The sequence below is a fragment of the Numida meleagris genome, chromosome Z (assembly GCF_002078875.1).
Source record: "Numida meleagris isolate 19003 breed g44 Domestic line chromosome Z, NumMel1.0, whole genome shotgun sequence".
Taxonomy (NCBI): Eukaryota; Metazoa; Chordata; class Aves; order Galliformes; family Numididae; genus Numida; species Numida meleagris.
This window is the reverse complement of record NC_034438.1, coordinates 16575331-16594886: the sequence shown is the minus strand read 5'-3', so window position 1 is coordinate 16594886 and position 19556 is coordinate 16575331. Positions and strand designations below refer to the sequence as shown.

Genomic DNA, 19556 nt, shown 5'->3' with positions numbered 1-19556 from the left:
GACTGCTTATGTTTCACTGAGAGATGCTCATCATTATGGCAATTCTCTGCTGTCCTCTGAAATTTTCTCTTTAGCCAGTGTGAGGAGGAGTTCCCCAGTTTGGCAAGATTTATGCTGATCTGGATTAAATGGTAAAAGTTTTGTTCCAGTAAGCAGCAGTAAGTCAGTTTTTTTTTGCTGAAGTATATGCAACCTACTCAGAAAAATTCATAAATCTCTTAAAGCTGTGCATTGAAGCAGGCAAGGGACTAAGCACCCCAGAGCTGTGCTCAGTTATCAGAATTGCATGTTGAGTTTATTTTTGCTTGGATTTATGATTATATTTCACCAGCATTAGATATATTCATAACAGCAACCTGTTGCCTTTTTATCTTAAGAGAATGTTTATAGAAGAGTTGTGTAGTAATTATCCAACAGACACTCAACACATACTGTCAGTGAAAGCAGTAGCATGGGAGAGTTGTGGCACAGAACGGATTCAAGTTGATGATGCTTCCGTTCTTTGAAAGTGTTTTCTGCAACTGTTCATAGGCTGCATCCACCCAATGATAAAATATTTTTAATCACCTCAGAAGATTTTCTGCAGCTCTGAGAGTAAAAGCAGATCTTTAAAAAAAATAATAATTATATATATGTAAAAATTTAGCATAGTGATATCTCCCTGTGATTTGAAGCATGTCACACCTTTTAACTGATAAGAAGTGGCTGTTGTTATACCAGCAGAAACTTGTTGGCTTGCATTGTCTGCACCATGGAGATTGCTTGCTGATGTACCTGTGAGTAGGCATAGATGTATGTAAGACTATCTCAAGAGCAAGGCCTTGATAGTGTTTTTTTTTGTCTGTTTTGTTTTTTGTTTTTAAACCAAGCAAACAAAACAACAACAAGAAAAAACCCTTGCCAGCTCCCATTTCTTCCCTGCCCCCAAAAGTTAAGATACAGTTTTGGCCTTTTAAAGGCTGCTTAAACATTGTGCTCAAAATTTGTCTACAAAATACTCTTTACTTTTTCCATTTTTTTTAAGCCCAATTTAAATTGATGAGGAGGTTTTGCTCAATATTTATGAAGCAAATTCTTGTTTGAACAGAGTGCTATGGTTTTTGGTTTTGTTTTCATTAGCTTTTTTTTATCAATGCAATCCTTTGAAGAACGCAGTTTATATTTGCAGTTGTCTTGTCTCCATGTAGTCCATTCTCTTTCCTGTCAACTTCAAATTATGTTCCCCAAGTATATGAAGATTAGAAACAGAGCACTCATTTAATTTAAAGTCTGTAATTTAAACTCTATTGTCAATGATCCATGTGTGATCAGCGGTGACAAATTGAACAGTTCTGATTTTACGGTACCAGAAGAACAAAATAAACAATAGGGGAGTCTTCATCAGAAAGCAGATTGGTGACAACTGAGAAACTTGGTGGAAAATACAGGTACTTAGCAGGGAAAAAAACCCAACAAATGTACAACTGGAGAGACAACAAATGTGAGGTGTTAAATGGCTGAAGTTTCTCAAGCCTAACTTTTTAAAAGTTTAGTGGAAGCAGAAACTGTTTTATGTTCAAACGGGCTGACATTGATTAAAATTGAAGAATTTTTAATGGTACTTCAGATTTGTGTGCCTTCCTCCAATTGTGTATTTTGGATTAATGTTTTTTGTGTAGGTTGGTCTCCTGTTTCCTCCCATGGTAGTAATGTGCTGTGCTAGCCAAGTAAAACTTTTGCTGTATAAAGGAGGAAGAGAGTTCCTATATATATTGCTACATATTTCCTATTCCCTAGGTCTTCTGGTCAGAATGCATATCTTCGTAGAGGCTCTGATTTTTTGTAAATATAGTGTGCTGGTGTTGTATATTGTGAAACTGAAATGAAAAAGGCGTGTAAGAATGAATTTGTACGTGGAGAGCCTGAAGAATAAGAGATGCCCATAATCCACATATGGTACTTCAAATCCAAGTATGCCATGAACTGGTAGTAGAGCATACCCCTTAGATCTCCCATTTGTGCCTCTGCCAACATGAGTGTCATTTTTACTGCATTTTCTAAAGTTGGAAGGCAGTCTGGTCTTAAGTGTTCCAGGCAGCAGAATTCTTTGGCCAGGAGACTTGCATTGCCTGCAAAATCAAGCTATCCTTGCTGTGCGGTCCTCTTTGTTTTATCTAAATGCTCTCATTAATTCCTATTAGACTGTGTATACATTAGTAATGCACACTCGTCATCCTTACATTTCAGTTGTAACTGCATAGACTGTTTCTAATTTAGTAACTTTTTTAAAATTAGTCTTTATTTGTATGCTCTTAATTATAGAGAAACCAAACATCCATCGATTTAATGACTTTTCTGTTGGGTAATACATAAATTTGTGTCCTTGTTTCCACAGAGGTAGAGTTATGCTGTATTTCTTTTACTATATGAACAAAAAATTATTATCTGTGTAAACAGGTTTAAAACTGACAGTTGAAACTATACTTTCCTTTTTAGTATCTTGTAGCACTACTCTGATTTTGTTTAATTTTGCTGTCTGGTATTTTCTAAAATAATTCTAGTATTCCTTATCAATGGTATATTTGAGTCCTTCTCCACTTTATTGTGTTTTGTAATTTTTTTTTTCTTTGACTATTACATACAATCACTTTTAACTTGCTATTCTTCCTCAGATACATACTTGTTCAGTAAGACTGGACATCATAATAAATAGTGAGGTCTCTTGTCCTTAGAAATTTCTCTTCTTCACTTTCAGATTTGATGACAAATGTTACTTTTGAAATATTTCAGAAGGCAGAACAGGACATGTCCTGGGGCTAAATCTCAGAGGAAACACTGCCTCAAGTAAACATGAAATATTTCTTCTTTTTCCCTCAAAATACACTGGAGTTTCTCAAGGCTTTTTTTACACACACATATATATATAAATTTCCTGTTTTTAAGTAATCAAGCTCCCTTGTTTCAAAAGGCCTACTCAAAACAAGTTGTTTACCTTTTAGAGTTGCAGAATCATTAAGGTTGGAAAAGACCTCTAAGATCATCTAGTCCAACTGTTCACCTGCCACCTATATTGCTCACTAACTCATGATCCTTAGTGCTATATCTGCCCTTTCTTTAAACACCTCCAGGGACGGTGATGCCACCACTACCCTGGCCGACCTGTTCCAATGCCCCACCACTCTTTCAGAGAAGAAATTCTTCCTAATATCCAAACTGAACCTCCCCCTGGTGCAACTTAAGGTCATTCCCTCTAGTCCTAACACTAGTTAGATGTGAGAAGAGGCCGATCCCACCTTGCCACTACCTCCTCTCAGGAAGTTGTAGAGGGCCTCCATGTCCTTCTTGTGGTGAGGGGCCCAAAACTGAACACAGGACTCACAGAGCTGAGTACAGGGAAATGATCACCTCCCTGCTTGCTGGCTACGCTGTTTCTTACAGAAACCAGCATGCATTTGGCTGGATTTAACTCCATTCACCACCACTTTCTGGGCCCAGCCCTCCAGTCAGTTCTATACCCAACAAACAGTGTACCTGTCCAGGCCTTGGGCTGCAAGCTTACCCAGGAGAATACTGTGGGAGACAGTGTCAAAGGCTTTGCTGAAGTCTAGGTAGACTATGTCAACAGCCTTTCCCTCATCCACCAGGTGAGTCACCTGGCCATAGAAGATGTGGATGGTCAAGCAGGACCTGCGTTTCATGAACCCATGCTGCCTGAGCTTGATCCCTCAGCTGTCCTGCACATGCTGTGTGATCTCACTCAAGATGATCTACTCCATAACCTTCCCTGGCACTGAGATCAGGCCGACAGGCCTGTAGTTCCTGGGATCCTCTATGAGACCCTTCTTGGAGATGGTAGTCATATTGACAAGCCTCTGATCCTCTGGGACATCTCTGGCTGACCGGGAGCGCTGATAGATGATAGAAAGCAGCTTGGTAGTCACTTCCCCCAGCTCCCTCAGCACCCTTGGGTGGATCCCACCTGACCCCATAGATTTGTGACAGTCCTGGTAGAGTAGTAAGTCTTTAATTGTTTCCACCTGAATTGTGGGTAGAAAATAATTGTTTTTTCCTATTTCTATGATGTTTCTGATACAGTAGGTGGAAGAATTCAGATTTTTTTTACCATTCTCAGGCATGTATTAAATGGTATAGCCTATGTCCACACTGAGATCTTCTGTACACTTATTTATTATCCTACACCATTTCCTGGCAGTTTACTGTTCTGCTTTTAGCAATGACATTTCAAATGAATTTGTTTCTGTTTCATTTAACCAAGTTGAGATTTCTTCAGATCCTCTTGCAACATAAATCCCAGTGTGATTCAATAAATATCACTTCGTGTTTGGTGAGGGATCTTTTGCCTTGAAAACTGAGACTCTTATTATACTTCTAATTTTCTAAGCAATTTCAAATTAGGGCAGCAGCAGTCTTCCTCTCTTTTAAATATTCATAATACAAAACAAATCTTCATTTACACTTCATCTGGAGTACCTGAAGTATTTTTCTAGTATTTTTGTTTCTTTTAGGTTATTTTACCCATTTGGGAATGGGATTTGAAGTGTACTATTGCCATAGATCTTCTTTCACTAGATAATACAAAAGTAATACTATGTGCAGTATGTATATCAATTATGACTGTCCAGAGCCTTGCATACCAAATATTTTTCTGGGAGAAAAAAGAAATAAAGTGTGCTGTTGTGTTTACATGACATATTGTTGGCTTTAATTAGAAAAATTAGAAAAAGAATACCAAGCGGTCTGTGATTGTTTTTGGATATTGTGAATAAATAAATATGTCTTTAATGTAAATTAGAAAAGTAACTCTTGTGTATTTTGATGGTGTTGCTACTGACTTTTGTTGTCTTCATATTTTCAGTTATCCTTAGGGCTTTTTCAATACGGTTAAGTTTTCTTAGATTGTAAAACAAACTGTTTGCAAGTGTTTTTGTCCATCTTTTTACCTTTATCTCTTGCTGTTAAATACAAATGGAGTGAGGGGCTGAAATACAAATTATTATTGTGCAGAGAGATAAATGGAAATGCTTGAGCAATGGTTCTACACTTAATGGAATTTAGAAGTGTCGGAGAACGCTGTTGTAACTTGACTTGATTCTGCAGTGAAGTCTACTCTTGTTCAGAGTGGAACCTGTGCATACGTTCTACTGTTTTGTTGTCTGCAGTGGCTTTTCATAGTAGTATGCTCTTTTATGTGGGCTTTTACATCATACTCCTATAGTGAGTATCTAAGCACACTCAGAACTTAATGTATGTTTTTCTCTTTGTTTTCTTCAAGGAAAAGAAGACATAGAGACATGTCTTCTTGTGAATGGAGTAGAGGGTCATAAGTTCGTTTTGCTCTTCTTTTATTTATAGGGAAGTGCCTAAGAGATTAATGTCCAAGAGGTATATTTTGCATTTCAGGCAAGAGGTTTAGTACTTTGTTTTAGCATATAATTTCAAGAACTTCCACTGCCTTACAGTTTTTCTAGGGATATTGCATTTTTGTAATGCACAGACCTGACTGCATTTATAGAATTTTCCTTGTCCCTGAAACCCAAAACTTCTGTAGGAACCCTTCACCCCAGAGCAGTCCCTTTCACTGGAAGGTAAAAGTGAAGGATCACCTACCTTCTGCCCAAATGCTATATGAAGATACTGTCCTTCATCCTCATACAATGAAGCAATAAATAACCGAGCTGAAAAGTTTTTTTTTTACCTTAAAATAGTGAAGACTTTTTGTTTTCTCCAGATCCAAATGTTGTTCTGCATTTTGGAGAGAATTCAACCAACTGTGATTATATTATCTTTACATAAAGAAACACTTTACCGTGACCATGAAGTTTTTGAAATTATGTAGTCTGAACAGCCATGTCACATCTGGCTTGTCAGAAGTCAGCCTTCTTTTTGACCTTGTTTCCTCCAACCTCCTCTACTCATAGCAACATTGTAAAATATATCAAAGAACAAATAGAACTGTGTCGTTTTTCTGGTTTTGGTAATTAAGCCTGTGTCTTAAGTCCAGTGCAGTAGGTGACGTAATATAAATGTTGAAAATTATTTGATATATGACCATTCCTTCTGAGAATCCAGAGGTACGTCCTCTGAAATACCAAGCAGTGTTTGATAATGTTGAGTAATTTCAAACAACCCAAATTAATTTATTTTCTTACTGGGCTGATGGTAAATCTTCTCTGAAGAATATGTTGCTATTTTAGGGTCCTATAACATTTCCGTAACATAGGTCATTATCAGAACTATGTTTCTTCTGCATGATTGCCTTACTTCTTTGAGATTTTTTCCTGTTTTATGTTAGCTTATCTTTATTGTTAGATATATCTGTCTATATTTCTGTGGCACAAGCTGATATACAATTGATGTGTGTAGGAGCTGAAGAGGAAGTGTGCGTTTCAATTCAACAAGTGGTCTCACCACACGTTTATGAAGATTAGCCAGGCTAAACAAAGAGGATTACTTTCTTAGTAAGCTTTGGGCTGAGGTCTCTACTGGAGCTTGGATCTTTATTCTGTGTTTTGATGGAGGAGTCTGAGGATAGTGGCCTTTGTTTAATGAGGTTGTGGTCTTTCAAAGAAAGTATCTGATAAAGATTTTAGTATTTCTATCCCTAGTGACGATCTCTTCCAGATGGCAGTGGCTGTGTCAGTATTCATCTCTGCTGGCAGCCACAAAATGAACAGTAACCTGTTTGGTTTTACCCTCATTGTTATACAGATGAAGATGGACCTTGTCAACCGGATGATTTGAAAACATGAAAGCAGTGTCATTGGTTACATGCCTTAAAACTGGTATTTTTTTTCCTCTTCCCCTTAGTTTTCTGTTGTGATTAGCACCACTTGTACGTCTGTTATGGCAACCTACAGGTGTAACTCATGTAATCAAATGCATAGATCCTACTGAATTATTTTAACATCAAAGTATTCATACAGTTAAAATGTAGCTTATTATATATCCTTTTTCCTTTTTTTCCTAGCTGTGCATAACTTCATTCAGGTGCCTCAAGTGTTTCATTATTTGCATTGGATTATTCCACTACTGCCTCTAGTTGTTTCCTATCTATAGTATTGTAATTCTCTACTCAGCCATCACACCCCACCTTTCACATTATCTCTTCAACATCTGAGATTCCTTTGTGATTGTGTGATCATGTACAGCATCAGAACTATGGACCTGCCATGTATAAACCTGAAACTTTTTAAAAAACAATCTCCTTGGTATTTTGTCAGCAACTTCAGATAATTTCTGGATAGAAATGTGTGCTGGGTAATTGAAATCTGTTTAATGGTGTCTTAATTGCAAAATAAAACATGAAGGGAGGCTATATTCATAACTATAGGCAAGAGGTAGAGGGGAGCAGAGCAGAGTTATGGTTAAGCTATTCGGCTTTAAGTCTGTATTTCAGGAGCTCTGAATTCTTGATTTGTTAGCGTGTTGCTGTTGCCATAATTTAGTTTAATCAACTAAGCATGAAATCCCTTGCATTTGTTTGTCCCTATTAAATAGAGGCAATAAAAGAAACAGACAAGAGATGGGTCCTGAACAAAGAAGAAATAATGGAGTATTTCACCCCCAAAAGGAGAGTGAAACAAGAACTACAGTGACTAGGCAAAGACAGGCTCAATGGCTGGAAGCAGTGTAATGTGTTGGAGGAAGCAGTAATTCAGTGATGTTCCCTGCCCAAAGCTTCAATCTCTGAACTCTGGGTTTGGCCACCCCTGCTATAGGTGCAATGTTTAATGCTTTTCCCAGAAAAGACCTCTTCAGGCCATTAAGGGGCACTGTCTAGGATTGTCGAATCATATGCTCATCCACCTAAAATTGGAGTAATCTGATTGGAATAGAAATCCCTAAGCAAGAGTAGGACTGGCTAACTCTCTTACCTCTTACATTAAACATGCATGTGCATATCATGTACACAAGTAAAACAGAAGTAACAGTGGAGCTGAACATTATACATTTCCTGCCAACTGCAGCATGTAATTGCTCCCAGTTTCTGGGGTAAATAAGTGATTTTTTCCAATACTGGCTAAATGCATAAATTTTTTCAAGATGCTGTAATTTTAGGTTTTTTTCTTAAAGAAAAGAATAACTTCTGCCTCTCTTAACCTGCTTCCTTTCCAGTGGCTATATTTGTTGAACAAATCAGACTTGAGTCTTGATGAAACGTCCGCATCTGACAAGTATCTGAAGACCAGTTAGAATGTTAAAACACATTTTTCTTAGCCCTTTGGCTTTTCTGAATGGAGTAGAGAGTACAGTGGCATGCTAAATATTTTTGATGTATTTCTCTTTTTGGGTTTCAGGAATGGCTTCTTTACACCTTACAGGCATGTTACGTTTTACATTTCAGATTTCACTGACATCATGACATCTTAAATAATGGATTTCACAAATCCATGCTTTGTGAAAAATCTCAGGATATGTTTCCTGTTCATAATCAAAAGTAGAATAATGAATGTAGTCTTATTTATTTGTATCATTACCTCTGAGTTCTCCATGTATTCTCTAGAGGGAACTGGGATTGTTTAGTGTGGAGAAGAGGAGGCTCAGGGAAGACATTATCACTCTCTTATTGACTATCTGGAAGGGGGTTGTAGCAAGGTGGCTGTTGGCCTTTTCTCCCTGGTAATAGCAATGAGAGGTAACAGCCTTAAGCTGTGCCAGGGGAGGTTCCGGTTGGCTATTAGGAAAAAATTCTCAGAAAGAGTGGTGAGATACTAGAACAGGCTGCCCAGGGAGGTGGTAGAGTCACTGTACCTGGAGGTGTTCAATAAAAGTGTAGATGTGGCACTGAGGGACATGGTTATTGGGCATGGTGGAAGGGATTGATGGTAGGACTAGATTGTTTTAGTGGTCTTTTCAAACATTAATGATTCTGTGATTCTAGGTGTAGAAGCCAAAGTAGCAAGAATGGCAGCCTAGTCTCTATACTGAGTGCTTAAATAACCCTTGTTCATCAAGGACTTTGTAACTTTAAGTTGCTCAGTGAGCAGGAAGGCAGTTATCATTCTGTTTAGTGATGTTTTTGATGGTAGAGTTGTTCACTGACTTTAAGAGGAGGAAGACTGTGAAACAAGTTTAAAAAATTTAAATATATGATTAAATATATCCTCTAAAATGTGCTGGTAGTAAAAGAATTGTAGCATTTCTCATGCCAGGCAGTGGAAAGTAGTATACACAGCAGCTTAATTTTCAACAGATTTTGAAGATAAAGTATTTACTGTTCTTTTTTATACCAGGAAAATAAAGGTATTTGTAGAAGGAAATAATCCTCGCATAAGGACAAAGAGATAGATAAAAAGAGCGTATTTATATCAAAATATGAGAGTGATCTAGAGCAAGCTATTTTACTGTCTTTGGAGTTATGTGTGTGCTGACTTTCAGGATCTTTCATATCTGTCTATGCTTACTGATAAAGGATGAGTGAGTGGCTGGTGGGTCTGCATGTGCTGCCTAGGACACTCAAGAGTCACCTAGAGTTTTGATCATATGTTCAGTCATCAGCAGATAAAGACTCTGCAGGCTAATTTAGACTTAGGAAATCAACTCTTCAGACAGACTGAAGTTCACAGAAACAGTCCATGGAGCTTGTTTAACACACACAACTTCTGTATGTATACTACAGATAGCAATAATTATTCTTGACAGAACTGCAGATAATTAATGTTTTCAGGGTTGAAAGAGTTGTGTTTAGGTACACAATAACTGTCACAGTATCTGGACAATGAGAAGCATGGATTTTCATCAACACGCTTATTCCTTTAGTTTTTAACATGATATCAAGAAGTTCTTGCAAACATGCCATCTTTATGGGGACAGATTGAATCCCTGTTAAAGCCTGCGTACAAAGGGCCTGACACAGACTCAAGAGCTCTGGCAAGCTTCAAAGAATTTTATGTGGCCTTCAGCCCGATATCTTAAGTGGAAACACATATTGAAGGAGCTTATGCCATGCAATAAACTCAGTTGGCTTTTTTCACTTAAGTACCAGAGGAGAATATTTGCTATGATTTTGTAGAGTTCATAGGGTAAGCGTGAATTGACGTCACAGAGTAAAGCTAGAAGACTTGTTTATCTAAAACACATATAAGGGCTATCCTTCTTGGAAAACATCATCTGGCAGAGTCAAATTTTAAGAGGCACAGCTTTTATTTTTAAACTGTTGCCTTTGTTCAGCTTAACTACTACAGCGAATGTTTTTTCTCCTAAAATATTTATTTCACATTTTTATATAGTGTTGAAGGAATTTAACTTTTCCTGAGTTTATCTTTTTTTTTTTTTTTTAAAACCAGTGAAAATTATTTTGGCATGGTAATGATGTAGAGCGACAAGACTTTGGGAGGTGGCATTTTTGAATTGTATGTAATACCTGTTTTAAAGGACTCTCTTATCTTTATTCAGGCCTAGAAAGGAAGAAATGTTTAACAAGACTGTATTGTTGCAAAGTATTCTGTCTTTGGACAGAGAGATTTTCCCCTGCTCAGTGTGGTGTATCTGCACATGAGTTCAATTTCAGATGTGTTTAAAGTAACTGGGAGTTGCACATCAAGAATCATCTCAAAAAAAAAGCTTCAGTCATGCTGGTGGTACCCATATGGTTACAACACATGTATAGTAGTTTAACATTATGCAGAAGAAATCCAATAACAGTTATGTAGTCATAGTGAACTATCTTTTTGTAATCATTTTCTCATTCAGTGGCCTGCTTAGGGACATAGAACTGCTAAGTTGCCTCACTGTTTTATTAACTTCTGTTCAGTTTCTTGCTTCCTGGAGTAGTCATGAATGAAAGAGGATAAGCATGCACAAAGAAAAGTACTAGAATATTTTCTTAAAGACTCGGTTTCTTTTTTCAATGCTGTGATTGGCTAGTGTTTAAGATGGAAAAAAATACTGAAGTCTAATAATGATCTGCGCCCCCAGGACAGATGCGGAGACTCAGGTTTCTTTTCCTGGAGGTTCAAAAGCTTAGAATATGTAAAGACAAAACATACAGGAGAGAAGCGAATACACAAACATGTTTTCTAGTACTTATTATAGGAAGAGTAATCTTACGTGAAGGCAACAGGTACCGGGGAAAGATAATTATATGTATATGTGTTTGTGTGGAGGGATTATATCCTGGACCTTAAATCCAAAATTGCTAGCTTTCCCAGAATGGTATGATATCAGATTTTTATGTAGTTTTTCATATAACATATAAAGAAGGGTCTAATCAGCCTTACTCTAAGGACTTGAAGGATCTGTTAGATTGTCCAGCCTATTTTGGCAATGCTATTTAAGAGACATGGGCAGAACCATAAGGTAGGCTTTGTGCAAGTGATTTATATTCTTTGTTGTGATTAATTCATACTTTTCTAGGAAACAGTGAGAAACCTACATTTTTACAGATTGAGCTATGTCCAGCAAAATATATTTCTTTCAAGTTGTACTCTTCAATGTCTGAAATTGTAGACTAGGACAAATGCTGTCCTCCTCCTCCTAGGCATCTGTCAAAGCAAGGCCAGGAAGGAAATCAGTGGAGCAAAGCTCCCTGATTCTTTCCTCTGCCAACAGGGAAAACATGGCCAGAAGCTGTTCAGGAGCTGCTTTGGTGTTGACACCAGGTACTGGATTTAGAACTAGAGTTTTCTGCCAGTTTTGCTTTCAGAAGCAAACTCACGAATACTGAACTACAGAGTTGTGTAGGGCACATGCCTACCACACTACACAAGCTCTGACTCTCTTCAAGAAAAATAAGTCATTTTCCTCACTCCAGCTCCATGAGGGTTATGTGAATAGTTAACAGGTATATTTGTTTAGTTGTAAAACTGCTCTACATTTCAGTTGATCTGATCTCTATTAACTGCTGATTTTGGCACAATTTAAATTTAATTTAAATAATATAATTTAATTTAAATATACTTCTTTTTTTGCCCAGCACCTTTCAATTTATAAACATGATTTTAAAAATCTTGTTAAAGAAATATTTGCAAAAAAGTAACCTCTTCTTTGTGTGTGTGTGTGTGTGTGTGTGTTTTTTTTTGTTTTGTTTTTTTCCCCCTGGCAGTGTTTTAGAGCACTTTGCTGCAAAGGACCACCACCACCACGACCTGAATATGACTTGGTTTGCATAGGCCTCACTGGTTCCGGCAAAACAAGTCTTCTGTCACAGCTTTGCAGTGAAAGCCCAGAGAATATAGTGTCTACCACAGGTAGGATGCTGTCTTCATTTCATGATATGCTTAGGGTGTTGTCCAAACGTAACTTTTGAAACAAACAGCAATGGCAGTAAGGAACTTCAGCTGAGTTATCTTGCTTTTGAGGGTATGTAATAGATTGCTTTGAAGCTATCACAACTTGTTCAATGTTTGGCTGTATATTGGGGGATATCCATGAAAACATAAAATTTGGAATATGTCAAAAGTCAGAACAGACATTGTGATGTAAAAGTAAAACCTTATGAAATGGACAATAGCAATTTACTGTAGGCAGACATTTTAAAAAGTTTCTTTCTTCTCTTTATTTTTGGCTTTTAAGCAGTCTTGTTATACAATCAGAAAAGAGGAGGGCATGACACAAATTGGAATGGGATAATGAAGCACTGACAGTTACATCATATTTAACTTCTTATACCTTTTGGCATATGCTAGCAACCAAAAGACTAATGTAATGGAAATTATTTGTGATTCTGTTCTTTTAGATCAGCAAAGAGACTTGTTTATATAGCAAGAACAGATTATTTAAAAAGAAAAATTAAAGGTATTGTAAAAATACAAAGAAACAGTTACAACAACAGCTAAAACGTACCTTAACTACAAAAAAAAAAAAAAAAAAGCTGACTATGCATATGTATATAGATGAACCAGAAGGACTAAAGACAGTTGTAAGCAAAAAAGCCCAGACAAAAAAAAAAAATTAAAAAAGAAATTTCAGAGTAAGTAAAAGGAATACCTGGCTGCAAAGTTCAAAAAGAGGACAGATTAGGTCGTAAGAGATGGAAAAAAAATCTGGTTATGTGGCTACAGCAGTTTAAGGTTGAGCTGCTGAGGGTAGTGAGCATTGCGTGAGCAACTTGTGTGCATAGTTATATGGCTTTATATTGTAGCTGTACTTCATGGACTTGAATTTTATATGATTGTCCCTTAGCACCGCTGTTTTTCAGTGTATCTTTTTTTAAATTACAAGAACATAAGGTTAATCAATAAAATGAAAAGTGAACGAAAATAGGCAAGAGAAAATCCAATATTTTCTGTGATGTATAGTTATCTCATTGCCTTCGCAGTGGTAGTGTTAGGAATGTTAAAAAGATCTGACACTTCATTGTGGTCAATGTTTAATTCAAATACTTAGAGGGAAATTGCTGTTCAATTTAGTAATTTTTTCCCCTCAACTTTATCTTTAGAGTTCACCTGAAATTAATGCAAATTAAGGTTTTAACACTTTGGACCCTGAAAGAAATAGTAACAGCAATTCTAACAGCTGTATAGATCTGTCAAAGGAAATAATAAAAACATGATTCATTTAAAAATTAAATTTCTTATGTATTTCTAGATATTTGCAATAAATTACTGTCATATATTTATACAACTTGAGCAATGAAAATAGACTCTGTAGAAAACTAGGTAGTGTCCAAACTATTCAACTTCAGTAATTCTATCTATATGCACAATACCTTTGCTATATAAGAAAATATGATTGAGAATCACTGAATGCAGTGTGACAGCTTCTCCACTCGGTTTTCCAACTATGACCTGTGTTTTTGCTTTTCTCATCAATGCCATTCAGGTCCATTCCAGTTTTTACTTTTCTAGGAAGAGTGTAGGATTTTTTTTGAGACAACAAGCTATTTCAAAATTATTTTGTTCAGATTTTCTTACACTAGCACTTGAAATTCTGGAATATTTTATTTATCTGATTGGAGAAAACAAATTCCTTGTTTCTGTTAAGTGGTAACTAAAAAACCCAGACTGACAGACTTTTCAAGACTTGTTTATTTAGTTTGTAGGTCTGTAATTATGTTGGAATTGTTTATGCCAGATGGAAATGAATGCAGCTTCTATCTGTACATATTATGCTGAAAGAACAGATGTATTTTTTCCTATATAGAGTATTATTATTATATATACTTACATATATGTAAGCCTCTCTGTATGTACGTAACACTAGACTCTTGCTTAAATTACGAGCAGTGTGCTTGGATTGCTGCAAGCCTTCTATGTTCCCTTTCTTTCAGGTATAATTTACATTACATATACACATATATTTCTGTAACAAATAATTTATTAATCTCTTTTCTTTTTTTAGGTTTTAGCATAAAAGCAGTGCCATTCCAGAATGCCATCTTGAATGTAAAAGAACTTGGAGGTATAGCATTTAATTCACTTGATTATTTAAAAATTACGGTGTCTAAATCTCATCATATTGTGCATGAAGAAATTTTTTTTGCATAACAGTAAGAAGTTATGACTCCAAAGAGATCCCAGTAGGTTCCATGGAGCTCTGATACAAGATAAATTCCTGCTTGTAGAATAGAAGACTTGCACTTTTGAGTAACATCAGGAGATGTACTGGTAGAAACTGGTTCTGCGGTTTGAATGTTTGCTAGTGGGGAAGGTTAACTATGATAGGGTATCCCAGCATATCATAATAGGTAAAAACTAAACAAGAATAGGAGGAGAACAGGGAGAGGTTAATCAAGCAGAAAACAGGTGTGGGAAATCTGCTGAGGGAATTAGAAATGTTGATAGGCTGTGAACCCTGGAGTACTCAGCCAATGAGGAAGTGGGAGGAAATTTGCACTGGGAAGAAGGAAATATCAACTGTTGCGTCTGTCTGATCCGGCATGCCTTTTCTCAAGGTTGCCTGCTATTGCAAAAGCATGAAATACATTGTGATTCTTAGTGAATTCCATCTGAGCCTGGAATATTGAGTATGAGCATTTCTCACAATATCAAACTACTGTTTGTTTGACATTTAAAAACTGTAGATTATTGGGGCTGATAAATTTACTATTTTTCCACCACAGCAGATAAAGATGAGAAAGACTGAACACAAAGTGTTGTGGAAGAGATGCCTCTGTTTTTCTTCTTATTCCTGCTTTTTGCCTTCAGTTGTTAGGAAGTTGTTATCTAAGTTCTCTTTAGTTTGAAGGTCTTGTCCAGGCATTTGGAGGAAGGTGGGAATGCTTCTGTTTTTAAGTCATCATCCATTGCTATGTGTTACTCAAAAGTGAAATTCTATATAGTTCTGGTTCTTGATATTCTATTTTTAAATTATCTTTTAGGTTTATGTAACTGAAAACTGAAAGCTTTAGATGACTTCGTACAGCAAAGTAGTAACAGCCAATATTTAAAGAACTTACAGCAAAAGTCATACTATTTAAGGTTCTTGTATTCAGCAGCCAAGCAGCCTATGTGAAACAGATGCTGACTGTGTTGTATTCCTTTTGTTTGGCTAGTGCAGTATCCTTCTTTGAGGTTGAAGATGTTAATAGTTTTGAGTGTCCTGGTTGCCTCCTGGAATTGCTAATGAAGCCAGGTTTTGTTTCTTCATTTCCGTAGGGGTTGTAAAACTTAATGCCAAATATATAGAAAGCAGTAGTCTTTTTTTTTTCCCCGTTCTACTCTAATTATCTCTACATTGGGCTTTAGGATTAGGGACGTGGAACAAAGTTTGCTGTGCTCTTTTGCAGATCAATATATATATGCCCACCAACCCATATATATGCATATAATGTGTATGTATATATATACATACAGAATATATATTATATTTTGAAGTACATGACATTAGAATATTAAAGTAAAATAAAACAAAACCAGTGCTATTTCTGCTTTTGTTTTTACTTACTTTTAAGCCAGACTGCCTTCCTACCAGAAATCAGAAATTTTATCCAGTTTCACACATATAAAAAAAATATATAAAATGTTTATTCTAAATAAGAATGTAGCTTTCAAATCAGGTATATTACTTGAAAAGGAGCTCTTGCTGTGTTTACTGTTTGAACTGAACTTGCCATCCTCTAAGTTTCTATTTTAATATACAAATAATTCCTTCCTGCTCTCTGTGAAATTAAAGTATTATTTTATTCCAAAAACTTTGTCCATAGAATAATGTCTGTAGTTTGGATTACTGAGCCCCAGATGTGGCGTGCCCTAAACCACATTATTTCAGAACATACTCTTTCTGAGGTAACTTGAAACATCTCTCTACATTACACAACTTAACTGAGTAATGATATAGAAAGAAATTACAGATTTGATGATTTCCTGTTGTGGTGCAGCGGTCTCTGTTCGTAACTGTAGGTGAAATTGTGTGTGATGAACACAAAAAAGAGTGAGGAAAGGCTACAAGAACGAGGTTGATATGAACATGTTTGTTGGAAGCTTCTAAGTCTGTTTGCTTCTAACTCTGGAAGTAGTTTGGGATATGGAATGGTGGGGTTTATTCTCAAGACAGAAAATGAAGGCGTATAGGCAACACAAAGCTTTTTCTTTGACTCTAAGAATTGTTTTTCCAATCCAGAGACCAAGTACCATCATTTATTCAGTATGTTTATACAGTCATTCACTGTTGAAATGCTGTCAAAACAGAATGCAATGTCATGGCGTCTGCGTGATGTGTATACTTAGCCCTAAATCAAGATTACAGGCCCATTCTGGAAGCCACCTAATAATTTACAGTTGTATTTTATAATTTAGCTTGCTATCTTGTAAACGCAGGCTTAGAAACTACTGTGAGATGCCAATTGCTGAACCCGGTCAAATTTAAATGTGTGATTTTGGATGTGAATAGCTCTTTTTTCTTCTTCCCAAGTTTATAAATACTAACAACATGTTTGAGGATTTAGTAACTTTCTCTGTTTTATGTACTAAAATATATTGCCATGTGTTTGTGTTAAGTTTTTGTAATCTACTCAAAGGTCTTTTTCATAAGCATAGAAAATCAACATGATGTGTAATCATCTTTTAAATTCCATTTAAGTGTTATCTGCTTAGCAAAAATAGAATGCTTAATATCAAAGATGCTTGGATTTCCACGAAATTGAGCAAGCCTGGCATAAGAGAACTGTCCTCCCTACTGCTGTTCCTCTTTAAGCTTCATGACTAAACTAATAAATTCACACTGTTAAACCAGCTGAATTAGGTGAGAGCTGAAGAACCAATAATTTTAAACAAGACTGGTTAAACAAAGCACGTGTATTTTGTCCTAATTTGGAAGTAACAAGCAAAAAAAGAGAAAGTAGGAAGGGGAAGTCATGCTGTTGTGCAAACCAAGTTGAATGGGAAATACAAGCTCCTGGAGAAGATGGCAACAGCTATCAGGTAGTATCTGCCTTGTGAAAAAGTGAGGTAGGATGGGGAAAATGATGTTGATCCATTAAAGGGGAAAATGATGTTGATTCCATTAAATATAATTTCATATTTAAATAGGTATGGGCAAACCACAGTCCCACCTTGTTCTACGAAGAAAGAGAGTAGGACTGAACGCTCCTGTAACAACATAGCCTAGTAGGGTAGTAAAATTTAATCTGTTTAGTCATCAGAAAACTGATACCACAAGTAAATGCCAGCCTAAGTCATACTCACTGGGACATATTAGAACAAAGCAGTAAAGTCTCCTTGCTGTATTTGACTAAAAAGCAGTTGACACCTGTACAAAATCTGGTGATGGAGTGCATGTTTAGCTATCTGCACGTGACATATCTTCATCTAACGGTTTACAGAACACCTTAGCAAGTGACATTTTTAAATGACCCTGATGAGCTGTCCAAGCTGTGAGTCTCATAGAGACATTCATATTCTGAAAGCATTAAAGATGGATCTGTTTGCTATCAATCATACTCAGCCTTCTGTTCAAATAGTGCCTAAGCCCAGGCTCACTCAAATAGTTTCCTCATTTCATAGATCAGAGAGATCATTTACACCTGTTTACTGATCTTGTTAACTTGAGTCCTGAGGAAATTCAGACAAGGATTGAGCAGTAGCGATCTTTTCATTGCTCAGGGGAAATGTTCTTTTTTTACAATTAGCTCTTTACAAATCTATCTCCTATCTTCCTTGAAGCAAATAGGAGCCATGCAAGCACTGCTAATCCTATTATATATAGCTTTGATAAGCAAAAAATCAAAATTGCCTTGTTTCAATTTCTGCGAGGTGGGGGTTAGTTTTTGTTGAATAGAATTTTTGTGAAAAGTCAAAACTCCTTGGTTTGCTAAAAAGTCTCTGTCTCCTAATGAACTTCAAACTCTACTTTCTTCAGGCTGAACTGGCAGGGCAGGAAGTATAGCATCCTAGTTTATCATTATAAACCATACTTATACTTTCTGAACAACTCTCATCTCCAAAAGAAAGTTTGATTTTTTTGATTCAAGCTAGAAATAGCTTTGATCCTTTCAAAGGCTAAAGCTGATTCAAACTTCTGTTAGCCAGTCAGCAGAAGGGCTAGACAGACAGAAATAACACAGTTGTCGTAGACTTACTGCATTCTTTATATGCCCACTGGTGTTAAGTGCTGTAGAGATAGATGCATAAAGAATTTTTCGTTGGAGATTATGAGTGCTGTTGCTGAAGGTGATTCAGCTAAGATGAGGTTGCATCTAAGCCACACTGGGAGCTGGTAGCAGTATTCAGCCTGGGAAGAGCTTTGCTGTTTCTGCAATATGAGCTGCTATGGCATCTCCAACAGGGGTGGAGGAGGAATAGAGATAGAGTAATAGGAAGAGAGGAAACCACTAAATGATTCACTCTCCTAGAGGACTTAATGTGTTTGTGTTTCTAGAGAAAGAGGGCAAAAAAATGGGTGAGTTTCAGAACAGCTGTCAGATATAAAATCCAGTCCACTGTGGTGTGTCTCCTACTGCAAATTATTAAAACTTCAGGTCTAGAGTTGAATAAATATTAGCACATATTGTAGGGCATGTATTTTCTTCCTGTCCTTTTAACATAATCTGTAAAATCTCATGACTAGAGCAGGAGATTTTTATTTTAAATTACATGTTTTGTTTTAAGATGGCAGTATAATATACATAATACACATGCCTAAGTGGATCAAACTGAGTTTTCAGAGACAAGTATAAATATGTTTTTAAAACGTACAACTGCTTGAAACCTATATGTTGTCTTAATGTTTCTAAATATCAGGATAGCTGGAGATTCAAAGTTTGAGATGGCACCTGTGGTTTCTAACAGGGAAAAACTGAAAACTTGACTTCCATAGAAATCTCCTTGGGAAAACCTGGAAGGCAGAGAAAAGATGAGAGATGCTTTCCAAGAACTTCAATTTAGTAGAAGCTTTCATGCACAGGCTTGTCTGTCTTGAAGTAAGGGCTCTGTGACATTTGTTGTGCTATTGATGGAGACATGCTGAAAGTTTGACAGCTAACAAATCTGACACCTTTGAGTTCCTTTCTGTGAAATTCTGTGATGCTATGTTCTGTTCTCCTGAAAGTACTGAAAAGGAGGGAAATAAAGATAGCTTCACACCACTATGAATGAAGCACAGAATTTTCCCATATAGGAAGAAGTGTGCATTCACAGTGTTCATTAGCCACCTAAATTGTGCTGGAAACAAAATTGAGA

General features: G+C 36.5%; 1 protein-coding gene across 10 annotated transcripts in view; it reads left to right on the top strand.

Moving 5' to 3' along the window:
* Positions 1–19556, top strand: part of ARL15 (ADP ribosylation factor like GTPase 15) — a 223085-nt gene that overhangs the window by 67680 nt on the left and 135849 nt on the right. For all 10 annotated transcript variants that reach the window (XM_021380026.1, XM_021380022.1, XM_021380024.1 and 7 more), the window contains 2 exons: positions 12044–12188; positions 14281–14340. In XM_021380026.1, the coding sequence (XP_021235701.1) occupies positions 12044–12188; positions 14281–14340 (205 nt within the window). The remainder of the gene's footprint in view (positions 1–12043; positions 12189–14280; positions 14341–19556) is intronic.